The 23513-nt window shown below is 50.1% G+C and overlaps 1 protein-coding gene across 5 annotated transcripts in view; it reads right to left on the bottom strand.

Moving 5' to 3' along the window:
* Positions 1 to 23513, bottom strand: part of LOC122557955 (proline-rich protein 5-like) — a 163302-nt gene that overhangs the window by 31454 nt on the left and 108335 nt on the right. For 4 of the 5 annotated variants that reach the window (XM_087996769.1, XM_043706223.2, XM_087996767.1 and 1 more), the window contains exons 5-7: positions 12625 to 12682; positions 8456 to 8547; positions 403 to 543 (exon numbers count right to left, since the gene is read on the bottom strand). In XM_087996769.1, coding sequence (XP_087852895.1) covers positions 403 to 543; positions 8456 to 8547; positions 12625 to 12682 — 291 coding nt within the window. The remainder of the gene's footprint in view (positions 1 to 402; positions 544 to 8455; positions 8548 to 12624; positions 12683 to 23513) is intronic. The other variant, XM_087996770.1, reaches the window with a different exon arrangement.

Below are 23513 nucleotides of genomic sequence, written 5' to 3'. Positions count from 1 at the left end.
CTGTGGCTGCTGACTCCTCTGAGCGGCCCTGAACCATGTCTCCTCAGGAATCTGCAACAGTTCCATGAAAACTGCGGGAGGATGGTGCATGAGGTCCACATTGAGTCAGGCCAGGTCGTGGGTACAGGATGTGATCACACTATTTCTCACTGCTAACCCAGCCACCCCCCCCCCCCCCACCAACCCCCCCCCCCCCCCACCCTCTCCCCGTGCTGATGACAATGTGGGGCCAGGCCCCGCCCCACAACCTGCAAACCCCTCTGGCGCTGTCCACCTTCTGGCCTTTGACTTCAGCTGCACCACCTCAGCTCGAAGCCCCTGAACAGACAACAGCCAGTTGGCCTGGTGGATGGTTATGCTCTAGCCTGCCCGAACTCGGGCCCATCGACGTCAGCCTCTCACCTGAAGCACTAGGAGCATTTGGGTGATGGATGGCGGCACACTAGTGTGAGGCTGGTGGAGCACCTGCTCCAGGTCTACCTTCAGTAGGACCAGATCGCGGAATCCGAGCAAGGCCATCTGACGGATTGTGAGCTCCTGCCCCTAATGAGAAAAACATCCAAGTTACCCCCCTGCTGCTTTTCACAGGGTTGCTGTCTTCAGAACAAAGCTTTCATGTCTTTCGGTGCCGGGAAATTACGTGGCCAGTTTTGCTGTGCACAATTTCTTCGAAAGGAACAGGCTGCGCAGGGGCAGGAACGTGATACACGTTAAGAATCATTACCAAGACAACAACTCCCATATAGAACAAGGAATTGGATTTTTCAAATGGTGGGAGGGAGGGTGACATGGTCAGTGGCTACATTAATGCACTCCACACAGAGTGGTGAGAGCATCAACAATTCTTATTGAGTCGCAAACCCCTCTCCCTTCATCTTCCCCTTGCTAGCTGCTGTGCTATCGATGTGCAGCACTGATCCAGGTGACGGATCGATGGGTTTATTTAGAATTATTCCCATTACAAAGGGGCACGATTGACAAGAGAGAGCTGTCACAGAAGGGTCTGTGTGACAAGGACATGACAACAGGCAAGCAAGTGACACAGTCAGAAACTGTTAATAAACGGTAATGTAGATAAGAGGGAGTGGTGGCCAAGTGCTATTACTGCTAGACTATTAATCCAGAGACCCAGCTCATATTCCGAGGTTCAAAACCCACTCTAGCAGATGGTGGAATTTGAATTCAATTTGAAAAAAACCTGGAATTAATCATCTACTGATGATTATGAAACCGTGTCAATTGGCAGGAAAACCCCATCTGGGTCACTAATGTCCTTTAGGGAAGGAAACTGCCATCCTTACCTGGTCTGGCCTACATGTGACTCCAGACCCACAGTAACTTGGGTGACTCTCAAGTTCCCTCTGAAACGGCCCTAGCAATCCACTCAGTTCAAGCGAGCTAGGGACAGGCAATAAATAGGCACTGCGGGCAGCACGGTGGCTCAGTGGTTAGCACTGCTGCCTCACAGCACCAGGGTCCCAGGTTCAATCCCCAGGCTCGGGCACATTCTCTGCGTGGGTCTCCTCCGGGTGCTCCGGTTTCCTCCCACAGTCCAAAGATGTGCAGGTTACGGTGGATTGGCCGTGCTAAATTGCCCATAGTGTTAGGTGCATCAGTCAGACGGAAATAGGCCTGGGTGGGTTACTCTTCGGAGGGTCAGTGTGGACTTGTTGGGCTGAAGGGCCTGTTTCCACACTGTAGGGAATCTAATCTAATCTAAATGCTGACCAGCCAGTGATGCCCACGTCCCACGGTGAATAAAAACAAATATGTAGCTGTGTGCATTCCTGCTCCACCAGGAAGACTCTTGAGTGTGACAGGAATTGTATGGAAGTGCAGCCATTAAAGGACAGCATGGATGGTTTCTTGCAAACAGATTTCCAGGTGACAGTGCAGTCTCTGGCACGAGGTGATGCGCTGAAATCCAGATGCTTCTCCTGTCTTCAGGGTGGGATTTGTGGACATCTCCAAATACTTTGCATGCACCAGCAGGGATTAAATGCAGAACCCAGGACTGCCCCATGTAGGGAGGGAGAATACTGATCCACTTCAAACAGATTCATAGCTGTTTCCTTTCCCATATAACCGCTGTTCCAATAATCCTGTGCGCCTGAGCAGTAAAACCTTTTGCCAGCGTTGCCAAATACAGTGACCTTGGTTATTAAGGAACAGTCTTGGCAAGTGGACAAAATTAGCATATTTGAATGACTTGTCTCCATAACGCTCCATAATTGTTTTATGTGTGTGTGAGAGTGTTATGTGAGAGAGTGTATGTGAATTTGTGTGTTTGTATCCTACTTCCATGTTCATTTGCGTGTGACACTGAGAGTAATCCATACTCTCAGTGTGTGAGAGAGAGTGAATGTGCATCTGTGTGTGTGTGTACATTTGTGTGTGTGTGAATGTCTGTAAGTGTGTGTTAGTGAGAGTTTATGTGAAAGTGTGTGTAAGTATGTGTGTATGTGTGTGTGTGAAGGTGTGTGCACGTGCACACACGTGTATGTGTTTGTGTGAAAGTGTATGCGCGTGAGTGTGAAACTGTGAACGGGCACACATATGTGAGTGTCTATGTGAAAGTGTATGCGTGTGTGTGTATCTGTTGAAAGTGTGTGCGCATATGTGTGTGTGAGAGAGTGTTTGTGTGAAAGTGTGCACGCGCGCGTGTGAGAGTATCTGTGAAAGTGTGTGCGTGCGTAATGAGAGTGTCTGTGTGAAAGTGTGTGCGCGCGTGTGTGTGTATATGTAGGTGAGTGTCTGTGAGCGCGTGTGTGTTTCAGTGTGAAAGTGTGTGCATGCGTGTGTGTGTGTGAGAGAGAGTGTCTGTGTATATGTGAGTGTGTGTCTGTGAGAGAGAGAGAGAGTGTCTGCATATATGTGTGTGTGTCTGTGAGAGCGAGAGTGTGTGTCTGGTTATATGCGTGTGTATGTCTGCGTATATGTGTGTGTGTTTGTGAGAGAGAGAGTGTCTGCGCATATGTGTGTGTGTCTGTGAGAGAGAGTGTCTGCGTATATGTGTGTGTGTGTGTGTCTGTGAGAGAGAGAGAGTGTCTGTGTATATGTGTGTGTCTGTGTATATGTGTGTGTGTCTGTGAGAGAGAGAGTGTCTGCATATATGTGTGTGTGTCTGTGAGAGAGAGAGAGTGTCTGTGTATATGTGTGTGTGTCTGTGTATATGTGTGTGTGTTTGTGAGAGAGAGAGTGTCTGCGCATATGTATGTGTGTCTGTGAGAGAGAGTGTCTGCATCTCTGTGTGTGTGTGTGTGTGTCTGTGAGAGAGAGAGTGTCTGTGTATATGTGTGTGTGTCTGTGAGAGAGAGAGAATGTCGGCGTATATGTGTGTGTTTGTGAGAGAGAGAGTGTCTGCGTATATGTGTGTGTGTCTGTGAGAGAGAGTGTCTGCGTATATGTGTGTCTGTCTGTGAGAGAGAGTGTCTGCGTATATGTGTGTGTGTCTGTGAGAGAGAGTGTCTGCGTATATGTGTGTGTGAGAGTGAGAGAGAGTGTGTCTGTGTATATGTGTGTGAGAGAGAGTGTCTGCGTTTCTGTGTGTGTCTGTGAGAGAGAAAGAGTGTCTACATATATGTGTGCGTGTCTGTGAGAGAGAATCTGCGTATCTGTGTGTGTCTGTGTGTGTGTCTGTGTGTGTGTGTGTGTCTGTGTGTGAGACAGTGTCTGCATATATGTGTGTGTGTCTGTGAGAGAGAGAGTGTCTGCGTATATGTGTTTGTGTGTCTGTGAGAGAGAAAGAGTGTCTGCGTATATGTGTTTGTGTGTGTGTACCTGTGTGTGTGTCAGTGTGTGTGTGAGTCTGTGTGAGAGAGTGTCTGCGTATATGTGTGTGTGTGTCAGTGTAAGTGTGTGTGTGTGAGTCTGTGTGAGACAGAGTGTCTGCGTATATGTGTGTGTGTGTGTCTGTGAGAGAGTGTCTGCGTATTTGTGTGTGTGTCTGTGAGAGAGAGTCTGCGTATGTGTTTGTGTGTATCTGTGTGTGTGTCAGTGTGTGTGTGTGTATGTGAGTCTGTGTGAGAGAGAGAGTGTCTGCGTATGTGTGTGTGCGTGTGTCTGTGAGAGTGAGAGAGAGATAGTGTCTGCGTATATGTGTGTGTGTGTGTGTCTGTGTGAGTGTGTGTGTGTGTGTCTGTGAGAGTGATGTTTAGTGAGCTGGGAAAACACAGAAGTGATCATTAATTCTGTCAGTCATCACCAATAAATCTTGGCTATCAATTTTACTCCCTGTCTCCTCATCTTGAGAAGGTAGCACAGTGGCTCAGTGGTTAGCATTGCTGCCTCACAGCACCAGGGACCCAGGTTCGATTCCAGCCTTGGGTGACTGTCTGCGTGGCTTTCCTCCCACAAACACAAAGATGTGCAGGTTAGGTGAATTGACCATGCTAAATTGCCCATAGTGTTAAGTGTATTAGTCAGGGGTAAATGTAGGGAAATTAGTCTGGGTGGGTTACTCTTCAGAGGGTCGGTGTGGACTTGTTGGGCCGAAAGCCTGTTTCCACACTGTAGGGAATCTAATCTAATCTAAAGGCAGTCACTCCTTGCTGGGAGGCACATGCTGATATTATCGAGCTCTCACTATACAGATGTGAACAATGTTGGGGGTTTTGTAACTGAGGGTTCGCCCCTGCTCACCTGGCACCTCCTCATGGCCTCTGCCAGCAGGTGCCCACCCTGGGGATATATGGTGGATCTCTCCCTCTGTTGCCATGGGCAGTAAGACCAAGAGTCATCTCCATTCAGCTACCCCCAGCACTCCGGCCAGGACGGGCCTGAATCTGGACCTTCTCTCACAGATAAACCCATGGAGGAGCATCACTGAATCTGACTACGTTTGTCATGTCGTCAGTGTTGTATTGTGATGGTGCTGACTAGATTTCTACAGGCCATGGGTGGAGCCAGACATGGAAAACTGTGGAAAACGTGAGGACTCCAGATGCTGGAGACCAGAGTTGAAAAATGTGGTGCTGGAAAAACACAGCAGGCCAGGCAGCATCCGAAGAGCAGGAGAATCGACATTTCGGGCATATGCCCTTCTTCAGGAATGAGGATGGTGTGCCAAGCGGGCTGAGATAATAGGTAGTGGGGAGGGAATTTGGGGGAGGGGCGCTGGGAATACGATAGGTGGAAGGAGGTGAGGGTGAGGGTGATAGGACGGAGAGGGGGTGGGGGCGGAGAGGTCGGGATGAAGATTGCAGGTCATAGAGGGCAGTGCTGAATCCGGGGGTTGGGACTGAGACAAGGTGGGGGGAGGGGAAATGAGGAAGCTGGAGAAATCTACATTCATCCCGTGTGGTTGGAGGGTTCCTAGGCGGAAGATGAGGCGCTCTTCCTCCAGGCGTCGTGTGGTCAGGGTCTGGCGATGGAGGAGTCCAAGGACCTGCATGTCCCTGGTGGAGTGGGAGGGGGAGTTAAAGTGTTCAGCCATGGGGCGGTTGGGTTGGTTGGTCCGGGTGTCCCAGAGGTGTTCTCTGAAACGTTCCGCAAGTAGGCGGCCTGTCTCCCCAATGTAGAGGAGACCACATCGGGTGCAGCGGATGCAGTAAATGATGTGTGTGGAGGTGCAGATGAATTTGCGATGGATATGGAAGGATCCATTGGGGCCTTGGAGGGAGGTGAGGGGGGAGGTGTGGGCACAAGTTTTGCACTTCTTGCGGTTGCAGGGGAAGGTGCCGGGAGTGGAGGTTGGGTTGGTGGGGGGGTGTGGACCTGACGAGGGAATCACGGAGGGAGTGGTCTCTCCTGAATGCTGATAGGGGAGGAGAGGGAAACATATCCCTGGTGGTGGGGTCCGTTTGGAGGTGGCGGAAATGACGGAGGATGATACGACGTATCTGGAGGTTGGTGGGGTGGTAGGTGAGGGCCAGTGGGGTTCTGTCCTGGTGGCGATTGGAGGGACGGGGTTCAAGGGTGGAGGAGCGGGAAGTGGAGGAGATGCAGTGGAGGGCATCGTCGACCACGTCGGAGGGGAAATTGTGGCCTTTGAAGAAGGAGGCCATCTGGGTTGTACGGTATTGGAACTGGTCCTCCTGGGAGCAGATCCGGCGGAGGCGAAGGAATTGGGAATATGGGATGGCGTTTTTACAGGGGGCAGGGTGGGAGGAGGTGTAATCTAGGTAGCTGTGGGAGTCAGTCAGTTTGTAGTAAATGTCTTTTTTGAGATGGTCGCCCAAGATAGAAATGGAGAGGTCTAGGAAGGGGAGGGAGGAGTCTGAGATGGTCCAGGTAAATTTGAGGTCGGGGTGGAAGGTGTTAGTAAAGTGGATGAACTGTTCAACCTCATCGTGGGAACACGAGGTAGCGCCGATACAGTCATCGATGTAGCGGAGGAAAAGGTGGGGGATAGTGCCAGTGTAGCTGCGGAAGATGGACTGTTCCTATGAAGAGGCAGGCATAGCTGGGGCCCATGCGGGTGCCCATGGCTACTCCTTTGGTTTGGAGGAAGTGGGAGGATTGGAAGGAGAAGTTGTTAAGAGTGAGGACCAGTTCAGTCAGTCGAAGGAGGGTGTCAGTGGAAGGGTACTGGTCGGTACGGTGGGAAAGGAAGAAGCGGAGGGCTTTGAGTCCTTCGTGATGGGGGATGGAGGTGTACAGGGACTGGATGTCCATTGTGAAGATAAGGCGTTGGGGACCGGGGAAGCGAAAATCATGGAGGAGGTGGAGGGCGTGGGTGGTGTCCCGAACGTAGGTGGGGAGTTCTTGGACTAAGGGGGACAGGACAGTGTCGAGGTATGCAGAGATGAGTTCGGTGGGGCATGGAATACTGTGGACAGTGTGACCATGATGCTCCTTTAACAAGGTTATGGTGTCCCTGGCTTCCTTTTTTTCAGGAGGTCACAAAAAAAACAGACTCCGAGAGGTCTGGGCTTGGAAGGGTTTTAGGGTCAGCTTGATTATAGCTAACAAATACTGCCTCAGGAAACAGGCTTTCAGATTTTTTTAAAAAATAAACATTTGTACAATGCAAGGAGAGTGGCCAGTTCTCCCAGCTCAGCTTTCTCTGGTTTGGTTTGGTTACGAGCAGTAGCATTGTGAAGCTGCTGGAGCTGGTACTCTCTCTCTGACAACAGACAGCAACAAAGACTAGTCCCGGGGATGAAGTCCCGTGAGGAGAGATTGATCAACCAGCTCCATATTCCCTGGAGGTTTGAAGAAAGAGGGGAGATCTAATTGAAAGACACAAAGTTATTGATGGGACTGTCAGGGTCAATATTGAGACAATATTGAGACAATATTGGGGAATCCAGTACATGGGGGCATTGTCTCTGAATAGGAAATCAGCCATCTGGGACTAAAATGGGGAAAGATTTCTTCAGTCAATCGCATGGGAACCTTTTTGGAACTCTTTACCACAGAATACTGTGCCTGCACAACCAATGAGAGCATTGTAAATGATAGGTCGAAATGATAGGAGGCAACTGGATTAATGTCAGAAGCAAATTGCTGGAAAAACTCAGCAGGCCTGGCAGCATCTGTGGAGAGAGAAAGCAGATTTCGGATAACATCTCAGGTCCAGTGACCCTTCTTCAGAACTGATGGTAACTAGAAAAAGGATTTTTTTTGTGTAGAAGATGGGGTTTGGGAGAGAGATTAACTGATAGGTGGAGAGAGAGCACAAAGGGGGAGAAAACCAGTTGGACAGACGAAGGATTGGGTAAAGGCCAGTCTGGGGCAATGTTAGCAGCTGACAATGGGTAATGTGTAATAGCAGACCATGTGATGACAAGGCCTGCTATTGTGGGGTTGGGGGTAAGGACATGACCTCAAGCCCTACAATTATTGAACTCAACAGTAAGTCTTAGAAATGGAAATGTGTTGCTGGAGAAGCGCAGCAGGTCGATTCCTGAAGAAGGGCTAATGCCCGAAACGTCGATTCTCCTGTTCCCTGGATGCTGCCTGACCTGCTGCGCTTCTCCAGCAACACATTTCCATCTCTGATCTCCAGCATCTGCAGACCTCATTTTCTCTTCAAGTAAGTCTTAGAATCCCTACAATGTGGAAACAGGCCCTTCGGCCCAACGAATCCACGCCAACCTTCCAAAGGGTAACCCAATCCCCTACCCTTTTATCCCATATTTACCCCTAACTAATGCACCTAACCTATAAGTCTCTGGCAATTTAGCATGGCCAGTTCACTTAACCTGCGTATCTTTGGACTGTGGGAGGAAACCGGATCACCTGGAGGAAACCCACACAGATACAGGGAGAATGTGCAAACTCCACACAGACAGTCGCCAAGTCTGGAATCATATCTGGGTCCCTGGCACTGCAAGGCAGCAATGCCTAACCACTGAGCCACTGTGCTGCAGTCCAGAAGGCTGTAGCATTCCTGAGTGGAAAATGCGGTGTAGGATTTTCAGCACGGCACCAGCAAATCTGAACCATGAATACTAAGGATGCTGTTTTTGTTGAAAAGGTGTTAGAGAATCCAGAATCAATCCTTCCTTACCTGCACAGGGTAAAATATGGCTTGTAACATGGGTAGGATTTCAGTGAAGAAATTATCCCAACTATTTGTCAAAGCTTCCAAAAGATTTTCACCTAAAAAGCAAAAAGGAAACATCTGGCAAAAGGCACCAATGGTGATTAGTGGAAAACAACACATGGCTAACGTTCATGTCAAGCAAGCTCCATCCCGGACTGGAGAATTTTAGCAGTGAGGAAACTATTGGGATTGTTTTCTTTGGGACAGGAGATCTAACTGAAGTGGAGAACATTATAAGGGTTGAACAGTTATAATGAGGAGGCATAGATTTAGGGTATGAAGTAGGTGGTTTAGATGGGGGTTAAGGGGGATGGTTGTCGCCTGGACAGTGGTGGAGATCTGGAGCTCACTGTCTGAACAGATGATGGAGGCAGAAACCTTCAAATGCTTCCAGTGCTTGCCGTGCAGCGATCTACAAAGCTGTTGACCAAAGGTTGGAGAGCAGGAGTAGGCTGGACGGCGACGTGTCAACCACTGTAAACACAGAAGGCCAAATGGCCTCGCTCTGTGCTGAAAACGTCTACAACTCGGTGGCACCTTGCTGTGTGTAAATTGGCTGCACCGCTCTCTACTTTTCGGTGGCACCTGCACTCCACTCTGCGTACATCGTGCTGAGGGACATCCTGAGGCCGTGATGGGCGCAATGTCAGTGCAAGCCGTCCTTTCCTAACCTCAACCTCAGAGGAACACTTCCGACCCCAGCTCGACTGGTGTCATCACCGTTCCAATGGACTCTCTGGAACTAACAATTCCCACAATGCTGGATCCCGGGTTTTCTCCCCACAGGAGGGGATAGAACATGAGCCTTTCTGAAATTTCCACCTAATACATAATAAAGAGACCAACAACTCATTCTGATAGGGTGGAAGTGATTGAGCCAGCTGTTACGAGGACTCTAATATCATCCCACTATGCCATGCGGTCATATTAAAATACCCACTCAGTATTTGACTAATGCAGCTGGTCACCAGAGGCTGGGAGTGAGAAAACGGTGGGATTCCTCCTGTCATTGCTGCTGGGAGTCAAACATCCAATCATAATGATCAGTTTGTCTGTTCCTAAACAGTGACCCTCGCGATCACAATGGTTAGAAGGGAGCTGGGCCATAACATTGGCGATAATCATCCAGCCCTAATCATCACAGCTGACCATGGCCCGACTGTATAGCAGCTCACCGACTCGGTGCTCACCGAGCAAAGGCTGCAACTTTTCAGTTAGTTACAGCCCGCTCCCCACGCTCTGACTCCAGCCCGAATCCTGCCTGTTGTCTTCCCTGTGAACTCCCTGATCGATGGAGCACCCTGAGGTCCAGATGCTTGTCTAATCAGTGAGGGCTGGGCCAAGTTGCAAGATTTTGTGGCAGGATCCGGTGAGGCTTATCCCAAATATCGGGAGCCATCTGGCTGGACATGTTGCGTTTTCACCAAGTGGGGAGGCAGCCTTCCCGCTAGGCAGTGGCGAGATGCCGAAGAAAGGGGTTTTAAAAGCTTGCTAAATGCCACCACCTGCCTCGTCAGCAAGCAGCTTCCTCTCCCACCAAACGGACTGAGGAAAGGTGCTGTCGAGTGTTCGCCAGGTGCAAGTCAGAGCGGGTACCTGGAGGTTTCAGCTCGCTGCTGGATGCCCTGAGGAGACCCTGTGTTGCTCAGCATCTCCAGCCACCATCCATGGGCACCAGCCACCCGCACCCCTTGGCCACAGACCTTGGCATCTGACATCTGCCAACCCCTCATGACTATCGTGGTGCATCTCCGACCCACTTGCAGCACACCTTGCAGCGGGGCTATCAACAGTGGGCACTGAAAGGCTGTTGAAAGGACACTTTCTGCATGGGGACAGGCACCCAGTTCATGGACTGGACCAGGCTGCACCTCACTACTCTCTTCACTGAGTGCCTACTTGGATGATCCATGGTTTACCATTGTGCCAACTAACATGGTCACAAAGCCTGGTAGCTGCTCAGCAGTCCTCAATGATAGGGGGTGAACAGTGCACTGTATGGTAGTATGCCACGTTCCAGTAGCTCACACAGCACACGCACACACACACACACACACACACACACACACACACAGCCAGCAAGCAGCCATGCCCCAGTGTCTTCAGGGAGTGGTCCTCACTGAGGTCCATGGAGCTACCCATCAGTGCTGGCACAGTGGGTCGGGGCAGCCTCCCATTACCAGGTGATTGGCCACAGTCCGGCATCCAGTTGGGTTGAGGGGAAGAGACTTCGGTCAGGGGTTCCTCAATTGCGGGTTCCATGCCTCTGCCATGGCTAATAGTCATGTTGCTCCAAAGAGGCCAGTCCGGGGATAGAGCTAATGCAGTCAGCGGGGGGGGGGCTAGGATGGAATGTACAGGTACCATTCAGGGGTCTGGTCACTTCTCCTCTGGGGCTGTCTGGGTAGGGCACTCAAGGTCAAAGTCAGTCCATTGAGTCCATCCACAGAAATTCAGTGGAAAGGGGAATTGGGGTGGGGGGGGGCAGTGGTGGATATCCAAACAAGTCGTTCTGGGACCGGTGTTATGGTAGGGCTGGAACTGGACGTAAGGGACACCATAGGAATGGAATAGGGAGTTAACGAGACACGTTTGGTAAGGTACGGTGGAAAATCTCACTGGGGCTCATGGTGAGAATCCCTCCAACACTACAAGCAGTTAGCTACAAAAATGGAACATTCACCCTATGCTTCTGGGCGGGGTTACTGGCTCATATTACATTCAGTACGTATTCATCTCACCACCAATTTAAACATGGACTCAAAGAATATTAACCTTCCAAATGCTTACACTGAAGTCAATAAGCTCGTTGTTGAGCGAATGCCCTGGAGGTGTGGGTATATTTAGCAACACTACATGGTGTACAACAACAGCTCAACTTCCATTCAGATGGTCAAAATAATGCCCATGTGCTTGACTGTAACCTCATGTTGCCTCATACTGAACTAAATGAAGTACACGTCGGTTTTCATTACGGAATCCAATTTTTCACACAATAAATTAAATTATCCAATTTGGATTAAGCAATGTGAGCAGCAGACCAAAATGGCACTTTAATGCTCAATTATTGGAATTCTTTATTGTTCTTGAGTCCAGTGACTGAATTGAAAGGCTCAGACTGTACTAAACTCTTGATCAATTCATGCAGTCCGAGAAGTAGCCGTTAGCCGACAACATGATGTGGAGGTGCCGGTGTTGGACTGGGGTGGACAAGGTCAGAAGTCACATGACAGGAAATTATAGTCCAACAGGTTTATTTAAAATCACCCAACACCAGGAGCAGCGCTCCAAAAGCATGTGATTCTAAATAAATAGTGGGCGGCACGGTGGCACAGTGGTTAGCACTGCTGCCTCACAGCACCAGAGACCTGGGTTCAATTCTCGCCTCAGGCGACTGACTGTGTGGAGTTTGCACGTTCTCCCCGTGTCTGCATGGGTTTCCTCCGGGTGCTCCGGTTTCCTCCCACAGTCACAAAGATGTGCGGGTCAGGTGAATTGGCCATGCTAAATTGCCCGTAGTGTTAGGTTAAAGGGGTAAATGTAGGGGTATGGGTGGGTTGCGCTTCGGCGGGTCGGTGTGGACTTGTTGGGCCGAAGGGCCTGTTTCCACACTGTAAGTAATCTAATCTAATCTAAAAAAAACCTGTTGGACTATAACCTGGTGTCGTGCGACTTCTAACATTAATGTCAGCCCTTAACGTTTTTTGTCAAAACTTTGTTCACGGGATGTGGGCATCGCTGGTAGACCAGAATTTATTACCCATTCCCGTGTGCCCTAAAGGCGCTGCCTTCTTGAACAGCTTCAGTCCTAGGGCTGCAAGAACACTTGCTAGGAAAGGGAGTTTCAGGGTTTTAAACAGCAGTAATGAAGAAACCTTGATACACTTCCAAATCAGGACAGGGTGTGACTTGAAGGTGACATTTCAGGTGCTGGTGCCCCCGTGCATCTACGAAGTGATAAGAGCTGTGAGTTTGAAAGATGCTGTTGAAGGAACCTCTGTAAGTTGCTGCAGTGCATCTCGTTAATGGTCCACACTGCTGCTACTCTGTTGAAAGCAGAAGACGGTGAATGGAGTGCCAATCCAACAGGCTGCTTTGCCCTGGATGAGGCTTTTTACAGACTTCGTACCAACCTTCACAGACTCGCACTTTTTCTTCCATCAAGACCAAGCCTTTGGAAAGAAGATGGTTCTGCCAATAAGAAAAATAAAGAGAAATCTGATGAACGTCTTCTACCAGAAAAAAAGGTTTTGAAAAAAATCACACAACACCAGGTTATAGTCCAACAGGTTTATTTGGAAGACGAAAGACTGAACAACAATCCAGTTTTGTTCGATATATCATTTTAGTTGCTTGACACTGTGATCTTTTGCTATAAGTTTTATCTTATGGTCTTATTCTCCACAACCACCTGACAAAGAAGCAGCACTCCGAAAGCTGGTGCTTCCAAATAAACCTGTTGGACTATAACCCGGTGCTGTGTGATTTTTAACTTTGTCCCCCGCTAAGTCCAATGTCAGCTCCTCCTCATCACCAGAAAAAAATTGCGCATTCTGCAGTGCCTTTTGATGACGATTTGGAGAGTCCTTCTAGTCTCCCGGCCAGCATCAACCTTGCAAATAACATCACAAAAGCACAGACTGTGGTTATTGTCACAGTGCTGTCTGTGAGAGGTTGTTGTGAGCAAACTGGCAGCCCAGTTGCCTACATTATAACAGTGGCTACACTCCAAGAATACTTTGTTGACTGTGAAAGACTTTGAGATGTGAAAGGCGCTACACAAATGCAACTGCTTTATTCTTTTTTCACCCAACATCACGGGAAACAGAACACCTGGTCACAACCTTTTCTGTGGGAACTCGCTGTGTACAAATTGTGCCACACTTTCTTACATTACAACAGCAGCTGTTGGAAAAGTGCGTCACGTTGAGACGCTTTGAGACATCCACCGGTTGGGGAAAATACTATATAAATGCAAGTTTTCTCTATAAAATAGATTATTTGGTTGAGTATTTAACTGCTGGCTGTAGGTGTGAAGTGTGTGCAAATTAGCTGTAACTTTTCATATGTCACGACACAGACTCTAATTAAAAATGACTGTAAAATGCTTTGGGAGGTAGTAAGATTGAGAAATGTGTTTCACCAACGCAAGCTTGTACAAGGTTCCTTGCTGATCCAATATATAAGAAGCCTAATAAGGGAAGTAGTAGGTCTTGTTGAACATCCAAGCAATAGTGATCATAATAAAATTTAAAGTAATGAATGAACAAAATATATGAGATATTTCAAAGGCCAGTGTTTAGTTCGGGGAATGCCCAACAATGCTCAGTGTTTGTTAGCACTGCTGCCTCACAGCAGCATGCACCCAGGTTCGATGTGACCCTTGGGTGACTGTGTGGAGTATGCACATTCTCCCTGTGTCTGTGTGGGTTTCTTCCAGGTGCTCCATTTTCCTCCCACAGTCCAAAGAATCATGAGGGCATGGATAAGGTGAATAGCCAAGGTCTTTCCCCTAAGGTAAAGACAATCAAAACTGAAGGGCATAATTTTAAGGTGGAAGGAGAAAGATTTACAAGGAACCTACAATGCAACTTTTTTCACACAGACAGTAGGCTTTATGTGGAATGAACTGCCAGAGGAAGTAGATAAAGCAAGTATATTTGCAGCATTTAACGTACATGAATAGGAAAGGTTTAGAGGGACATGGGTCAAATGCAGGCAAGTGAGACTAGTTTAGCTTGGGAAACCTGGTTGGCATGTATGAGCTGGACCAAAGGCTCTGTTTCTGTGCTTTTCCACTCCATGACTCGATGTGTAGGTTAGGTGGTGCGCCATGCTAAATTGCCCACAGGGTCCAGGGATGTGCAGGTCAAGTGGATTAGCCATGGGAAATGCTGGGTTACTGAGGCAGGTTAGGGGCATGGGTCTGGCTGGGATGCTCTTCGGGGAGGTCGGCATTGATCCGATGGGCTGAATGGCCTGCTTCCACATTGTAGGGATTCTGAGAGAATGAGGATTGGGTACAGGAAGATCAAGAGGAAAAGAAAATGCTATCAAAGCGACAGAAAATGACAATATTTAAACAGCATTCAGGGCTGTGATGGAATCTGTGGGAAAAAATACTTGCATTTTGGGAGGTAGACCCTCATGGGAAAGGGAAACTGACCCTCCCATTAGCTAAGAAAATGAAGACCGAGGTGGAGACCGGATACCTGGCTGAAATTATGTCAAGTGGGGGGGGGGGGGCAGAGTCATCAGAGACCAGCAGAAATTGAGGAGTCCACGAGGGAGTGTGGTGTGAGTCGAGGGTGTGGCGCAGGAAAAGCACAGCAGCTCAGGCAGCATCCGAGGAGCAGGAGAGTTGACATTTCGGGCATAAGCCCTTCATCAGGAATGCAGAGTGTGGTACGTCTAGGCTTGAGAGGCCAGATCCAGAATCTGAAACCAAGCAAGCAGTTCGGGTGGAGTCATGTCATTGTTGGTGAAGACGTCGCCCTTAGAGTCTGGGTTTATTGTTAACTGCTATTGGTTAGGTATCAGAGTATGCCCTTGAAGAGGAGGAACTGAAACTTCGTGTGAGGAAGACAGCGCTTTGAAGAACTTTTGTCACTGTGATCGATGACTGGATTGCTGAGCCAATTCAGAAGATCTGTCCTACTCCAATCTGCCATTTCATGTGTAATTTGTGTTTAGAATCAACCACAATGCTCCTGTAAATTTCTATTGAATGAAGTCGATTCTGGTTGTTGGGAGTACAGGTGGTTAGCGAAGGTGGTATTTCATGTCAGCTTGCACTTTTCTATCGTCGACCTTATGTTGTTTTAAACCATGATTCCTTGTGGTTTCCTTCTCGCAGGAAATAACTGGGGTTTCAGCTTTCATTTTCGGTCTCGACCAAGGGTTTCACAGGGATATCTCATTTTGTTGACGAAATTAACCACAAATGTGGCCTCAGTTTTTTTTTTTAACTGGTTGGTCCAGTAATGTCTTTGGTCAATTTTGTTCCCCAGGTTACTGACAGGGCGTCCCACAAATGGTAGAGCCATTGGACGTCGTGGGGATATGGTTACATTCTCTTTTAATGGAGATGGTCATGTGGAACAAATGTCCACTTACTACTTGTCTGGATATTGCCCGGATCTTGTTGCATTTGAACATGGACTGCTTCGGTATCTGAGGAGTCATGAATGGTGCTGAACATTGTGCGATCATTGGCCAACATCCCCATGTCTGACTTTCTGATGGGAGGGAAGCCTTCCCTCATAATTCTTGCTTGGGATGCATGTCTCAAGGCCAAAAATTGTTGGCCATCCCAAATTGCCTTTGCAATGATTGGCAATCAAGATCACCGCAGGCTGCAGTTAAGAGTCAACCATACTAAAGGTCTGGAGGCACTACACAGATGCCAGACCAGATAAAATCAGTCACTTTTCCTTCTCGAAAACACTTGATATATCAGAATGGATTTTAAGGAATCTTAATGAATTCAAACTTCACTGCCTGCCATTGTGGGATTCCAATCCCCAGAACATTAGCCTGGAGCTCTGGATGATTAATCCAATGACGTTACGGCGACGCAGCTATCTCCCATTGATTGATGAAGCAGTTGAAGGTGGTTGGGCCTGAGGAACTCCTGCAGAACGTCGTGGAGCTGAGGTGACGGACCTCCAACAACCACGGTCACCTTCCTTTTGTGCCAGGTGTGACTCCAACCAGCAGAGAGTTTGCTCCTGATTTACATCCACGTCAGTTTTGTTAACGCTCTTCACTGCCTCACTCAGTCAAATGCCACCTTGAAGTGTAGGCTATTCAGCCCTTCAAGATTGCTCCTCTACTTAACTGACTCCTGGATAACTCTTTAACCTGTTCACCAGTTTTCTGTACCATGCACACACACATATTCCATAAATCCTCCAGCCTCTAAATAAAAATCACTTCTGGATACACTCAATGAAGAAGCACACACAAAAACGAACAAAGATCAACAACTCTTTTCTCCTCATCTCAGTTCCAAAGTGGAAGGATATAAGCGCAGGAGAGAAACTCAGAGGGAAAACGATGAGTTGGCAAAAAGCAAAGATGAAGGGTAAATATCAAAATAAATAAAAACAAAGAGTAAAGTATTTCATGAGCACCTAAGTAATAAAAAAGGAGAACTAAGATAGGGATAGGATCGCTAATAAATTAGTTGGAAAAATATACAGGTAGTTCTTCTTGTGTGGAACTCCCCATCTCACAATAAAAATAGCACTTAAAATGTTGGCGTTGCAATCGCACGTTTTACAACGTTCATGCTTCAGAAACGGTGCCCCCTCCTCATCAATCGCGTTAAACGGCGAACTCGTGTTTGATAAAACGCGTGCTGTGGCAGAACGACCTGGACAACAAATGCTGTTGAAATGGTTGAGGTACTGAATAGATATTGCCTTAGTGCCCAGGAGCAAAAATTGGATCTGGGACCTAAGCCTTTCCTGTATGTTCATTTGTCACTCTTTAGCGGAGAAAGCCAGTTAGCACCCTGCATCCTGACCAACTCGGGCGTGAGGGACAATTTGTCCATTGTGCTAAAGGAACAATGTCTCATTAAAAGGGCATTAGATTAGATTAGATTAGATTAGATTAGATTACTTACAGTGTGGAAACAGGCCCTTCGGCCCAACAAGTCCACACCGACCCGCCGAAGCGCAACCCACCCATACCCCACATTTACCCCTTTAACCTAACACTACGGGCAATTTAGCATGGTCAATTCACCTGACCTGCACATCTTTGTACTGTGGGAGGAAACCAGAGCACCCGGAGGAAACCCACGCAGACACGGGGAGAATGTGCAAACTCCACACAGTCAGTCGCCTGAGTCGGGAATTGAACCCGGGTCTCTGGCGCTGTGAGGCAGCAGTGCTAACCACTGTGCCACCGTGCCGCCCACGGTGGCATGTATGGAGAAGCTCATCTGTGCGAGGAACTTTCAAGCTGTGGCACCTACAGAGTGGGAGAGGAGACTGACCGAGGAAGCTTTGATCTGGGTGTCTCGTCTGAGATCAATGGACTGCAGTGAGATGCTCCCCCCTGCAAGGACAGCACCGAAGCAACAGTCTCCCAACCCAAAAGAGCATGGATGGAAGTGCTCCCTCAAACCTAGCGGCAGCTCACGAAGAGGATCCAGCGGTATGGGAGGGCAGGAAAGGTATGTGTGAGGCTGCCCCATACTCTGTGATCCCTCCACCATCGCCCTTTACAGCCAGACTCAGCACAACACACCTTTCAGCTGCACTCAATCTTCCCTCTGCAGCTAGACAACAGACACTCACTCACCCTCATCAGCTTGGCCACTCTCCACAAATACTGTGCGCCCCACTCCACTCCAGACAAACTCTCACCTTTCTCTCTTTGCAAGAGAACACACAACTGGCAAGAGGTAGAGAAGAGGGTCGTGGTGTGCTAGGGTGGTGTACTGCACTGGGGCCTGATCCTCCAATGACAGGCCCTTTAACAACGTTGGTAGTGCCTGCTCCTCTGGGAAGTTGCTTGTACTCCAGGAAGCTGCACAATGGCCTTGAGAGCTTGACCCCCTTAGGGCTAACCAGGCCTCAGGCATGGCAAGAGAGCTGATCGACTGGGTGTAGGCCCCACGTTGGCATATTGCTTCCTTCCAGCCCGATCCCAGCATATGTCCTTTCTAGAGGGGACAGGAAGCTAAGGAGAAGGTGGCCGGTGCTACTCCGGGAGCCATTGGCATAACTTCTACTCGTGAGGAGGTGGAAAGTGAGGCCATAGGAGCTCATCTTGCCCTCTACCTTGTACTTGACTGACAGGTCAGTTGCCCTCTACTTGACTGACAGGTCAGACGGATCTCCCTCCAAGCAGTTATCAATCATCTGTCAATCAGGGAGAGCATTCTCTGAGAGGCTGGGAGCACCGGGCTCTCACCTGGTCCTGGCTCAAGGATCAATGCCTTCCCAGTCTGTCAGTGTCATCGGAGAAGCCCTTCCCTCCGTGGACTGTCCTCAACAACCCCAACAATTTGACTACAGACCTGGAAACCTGGCTGGAAATCCCAAACTTTGTCCAAGAACAGTTAGTATTTGGCTCCTCAGCAAACACGACTGCTTCTTTCTCACATACCTGGCAGATTCAAGAGGACTCCCTTCACTTTGACAAATCCTGGGGCACACTGACAGAGGGTGGGATCATGCTGGGAACTTGCCCCTCTCTGTTTGCCCCTGAGGCTGTGCCCAATGGCCAGGGAAAATTCCACCCTTTACATCAGTTTTCCTTGGAAACTAAGGAAGTAGTCACAGAGTCACACAGCGCAGAAACACACCCTTTGGTCCAACCAGTCCATGCCGACCATAATCCCAAACTAAAATCCCCACCTTCCTGTACTAGGCCCATATTCCCACCTCCCTGTACTAGGCCCATATTCCCACCTCCCTGCTCCTGGCCCATATCCCCACCTACATGTACTTGGCCCAAATCCCCAACTCCCTGCTCCTGGCCCATATCCCCACCTACATGTACTTGGCCCATATACCCACCTCCCTGCACTTGGCCCATATTCCCACCTCCCTGCTCCTGGCCCATATTCCCACCTCCCTGCTCCTGGCCCATATCCCCACCTACATGTACTTGGCCCATATCCCCACCTCCCTGCACTTGACCCATATCCCCACCTCCTAGTATTTGCCCATTTCCCCATGTCCCTGTACTTGACCCATATCCCCACCACCCTGCACTTGACCGATATCCCCACCTCCCTGTCCTTCACCCATATTGACCACCCTGCACTTGACTCATATCCCCACCTCTCTGTACTTGGCCCATATCCCCATCTCCCTGCACTTGACTCATATCCCCACCTTCCTGCACTTGGCCCATATCCCCACCTCCCTGTACTTGGCATATATCCCCACCTCCCTGTACTTGGCATATATCTCCACCTCACTGTACTTGGCATATATCCCCACCACACTGTACTTGGCCCATATCCCCACCTCACTGTACTTGGCCCATATCCCCACCTCCCTGTACTTGGCTCATATCCCCACCTCACTGTACTTGGCCCATATCCCCACCTCCCTGTACTTGGCATATAATCCTACCTCACTGTACTTGGCCCATATCCCCACCTCCCTGTATTTGGCCCATATCCCCACCTCCCTGTACTTGGCTCATATCCCCACCTCACTGTACTTGGCCCATTTCCCCACCTCCCGGTACTTGACCCGTATCCCCAAATCCCTGCACTTGGCCCGTATCCACACCTTCCTGTACTTGGCCCATATACCCACCTCCCTGCACTTGACCCATATCCCCACCTCCCTGCACTTGGCAAATATCCCCACCTCCCTGTACTTGGCCCATATCCCCACCTCACTGTACTTGGCCCATATCCCCACCTCACTGTACTTGGCCCATATCCCCACCTCCCTGTACTTGGCCCATATCCCCACCTCCCTGTACTTGGCCCATATCCCCACCTCCCTGTACTTGACCCATATCCCCACCTCTCTGTACTTGGCCCATATCCCCACCTCCCTGTACTTGGCCCATATCCCCACCTCCCTGTACTTGGCCCATATCCCCACCTCCCTGTACTTGGCCCATATCCCCACCTCCCTGTACTTGACCCATATCCCCACCTCTCTGTACTTGGCCCATATCCCCACCTCCCTGTACTTGGCCCATATCCCCACCTCCCTGTACTTGGCCCATATCCCCACCTCCCTGTACTTGGCCCATATCCCCACCTCCTTGTACTTGGCCCATATCCCCACCTCCCTGTACTTGGCCCATATTCCCACCTCCCTGTACTTGGCCCATATCCCCACCTCCCTGTACTTGGCCCATATCCCCACCTCCCTGTACTTGGCCCATATCCCCACCTCCCTGCACTTGGCCCATATTCCCACCTCCCTGCACTTGGCCCATATTCCCACCTCCCTGCACTTGGCCCATATCCCCACCTCCCTGTACTTGGCATATATCCCCACCTCCCTGTACTTGGCCCATATTCCCACCTCTCTGTACTTGGCCCATATCCCCATCTCCCTGCACTTGACTCATATCCCCACCTTCCTGCACTTGGCCCATATCCCCACCTCCCTGTACTTGGCATATATCCCCACCTCCCTGTACTTGGCATATATCTCCACCTCACTGTACTTGGCATATATCCCCACCACACTGTACTTGGCCCATATCCCCACCTCACTGTACTTGGCCCATATCCCCACCTCCCTGTACTTGGCTCATATCCCCACCTCACTGTACTTGGCCCATTTCCCCACCTCCCTGTACTTGGCCCGTATCCCCAAATCCCTGCACTTGGCATATATCCACACCTTCCTGTACTTGGCCCATATCCCCACCTCCCTGTACTTGGCATATAATCCTACCTCACTGTACTTGGCCCATATCCCCACCTCCCTGTATTTGGCCCATATCCCCACCTCCCTGTACTTGGCTCATATCCCCACCTCACTGTACTTGGCCCATTTCCCCACCTCCCGGTACTTGACCCGTATCCCCAAATCCCTGCACTTGGCCCGTATCCACACCTTCCTGTACTTTGCCCATATACCCACCTCCCTGCACTTGACCCATATCCCCACCTCCCTGCACTTGGCAAATATCCCCACCTCCCTGTACTTGGCCCATATCCCCACCTCACTGTACTTGGCCCATATCCCCACCTCCCTGTACTTGGCCCATATCCCCACCTCCCTGTACTTGGCCCATATCCCCACCTCCCTGTACTTGGCCCATATCCCCACCTCCCTGTACTTGACCCATATCCCCACCTCTCTGTACTTGGCCCATATCCCCACCTCCCTGTACTTGGCCCATATCCCCACCTCCCTGTACTTGGCCCATATCCCCACCTCCCTGTACTTGGCCCATATCCCCACCTCCCTGTACTTGACCCATATCCCCACCTCTCTGTACTTGGCCCATATCCCCACCTCCCTGTACTTGGCCCATATCCCCACCTCCCTGTACTTGGCCCATATCCCCACCTCCCTGTACTTGGCCCATATCCCCACCTCCTTGTACTTGGCCCATATCCCCACCTCCCTGTACTTGGCCCATATTCCCACCTCCCTGTACTTGGCCCATATCCCCACCTCCCTGTACTTGGCCCATATCCCCACCTCCCTGTACTTGGCCCATATCCCCACCTCCCTGCACTTGGCCCATATTCCCACCTCCCTGCACTTGGCCCATATTCCCACCTCCCTGCACTTGGCCCATATCCCCACCTCCCTGTACTTGGCATATATCCCCACCTCCCTGTACTTGGCCCATATCCCCACCTTCCTGTACTTGGCCCATATCCCCACCTCCCTGTACTTGGCCCGTATACCCACCTCCCTGTACTTGGCCCATATCCCCACCTCACTGTACTTGACCCATATCCCCACCTCCCTGTACTTGGCCCATATCCCCACCTCACTGTACTTGACCCATATCCCCAATTCCCTGTACTTGACCCATATCCCCACCTCTCTGTACTTGGCCCATATCCCCACCTCCCTGTACTTGGCCCATATCCCTACCTCACTGTACTTGGCCCATATTCCCACCTCCCTGTACTTGACCCATATCCCCACCTCCCTGTACTTGGCCCATATCCCCACCTCCCTGTACTTGGCCCATATCCCCACCTCCCTGTACTTGGCCCATATTCCTACCTCACTGTACTTGGCCCATATCCCCACCTCACTGTACTTGACCCATATCCCCAATTCCCTGTACTTGACCCATATCCCCACCTCTCTGTACTTGGCCCATATCCCCACCTCCCTGTACTTGGCCCATATCCCTACCTCACTGTACTTGGCCCATATTCCCACCTCCCTGTACTTGACCCATATCCCCACCTCCCTGTACTTGGCCCATATCCCCACCTCCCTGTACTTGGCCCATATCCCCACCTCCCTGTACTTGGCCCATATTCCTACCTCACTGTACTTGGCCCATATCCCCACCTCCCTGCACTTGGCCCATATCCCCACCTCCCTGCACTTGGCCCATATCCCCACCTCCCTGCACTTGACCCATATCCCCACCTCCCTGCACTTGACCCATATCCCCACCTCCCTGCACTTGACCCATATCCCCACCTCCCTGCACTTGACCCATATCCCCACCTCCCTGCACTTGGCCCATATCCTCACCTCCCTGTACTTGGCCCATATCCCCACCTCCCTGTACTTGGCCCATATCCCCACCTCCCTGTACTTGGCCCATATCCCCACCTCCCTGTACTTGGCCCATATCCCCACCTCCCTGTACTTGGCCCATATCCCCACCTACGTGTACTTGGCCCATATCTCCACCTCCCTGCACTTGGCCCATATCCCCACCTCCCTGTACTTGGCCCATATCCCCACCTCCCTGTACTTGGCCCATATACCCACCTCCCTGTACTTGGCCCATATCTCCACCTCCCTGCACTTGGCCCATATCCCCACCTCCCTGTACTTGGCCCATATACCCACCTCCCTGTACTTGGCCCATATACCCACCTCCCTGTACTTGGCCCATATCCCCACCTCCCTGTACTTGGCCCATATCCCCACCTTCCTGCACTTAGCCCATTTCCCTCCAAACACTTCCTATTCATGTACATGCCCAAATGTCCTTTAAATGTTGTAACTCTGCCCACATCCACCACTTCCTCATTCCACACGCGAACCACCCTCTGTGGGGAAAAAAGATCTGCCTCATGTCTTTGTTAAAGACATTCACTTTATCTCGAACCCTCATGATTTTATAAACCTCCATGGTGGTCACCCCCTCAACCTCCTATCCTCCAATGAAAAAGGTTCCTTATAATCACAAATCCTCCATTCCCAGCAACATCCTGGGTAAATCTCTTCTGAGCCCTCTTTGTCTTGGTAATATCCTTTCATTAACAGGGCAACTAGAACGAGCCACAGTACTCCAGAAGAGTCCTCACTAATGTCATCTACAACCTCAACACGACATCCAGCTCCTATCCTCAAAGGTATATACA

Source organism: Chiloscyllium plagiosum, unplaced genomic scaffold, assembly GCF_037043375.1.
Source record: "Chiloscyllium plagiosum isolate Xiang-an unplaced genomic scaffold, Cpla_swu_hap1 HiC_scaffold_18, whole genome shotgun sequence".
Lineage (NCBI taxonomy): Eukaryota > Metazoa > Chordata > Chondrichthyes > Orectolobiformes > Hemiscylliidae > Chiloscyllium > Chiloscyllium plagiosum.
The sequence above is the reverse complement of the archived record's forward strand: the minus strand, read 5'-3'. Positions and strand labels throughout refer to the sequence as shown.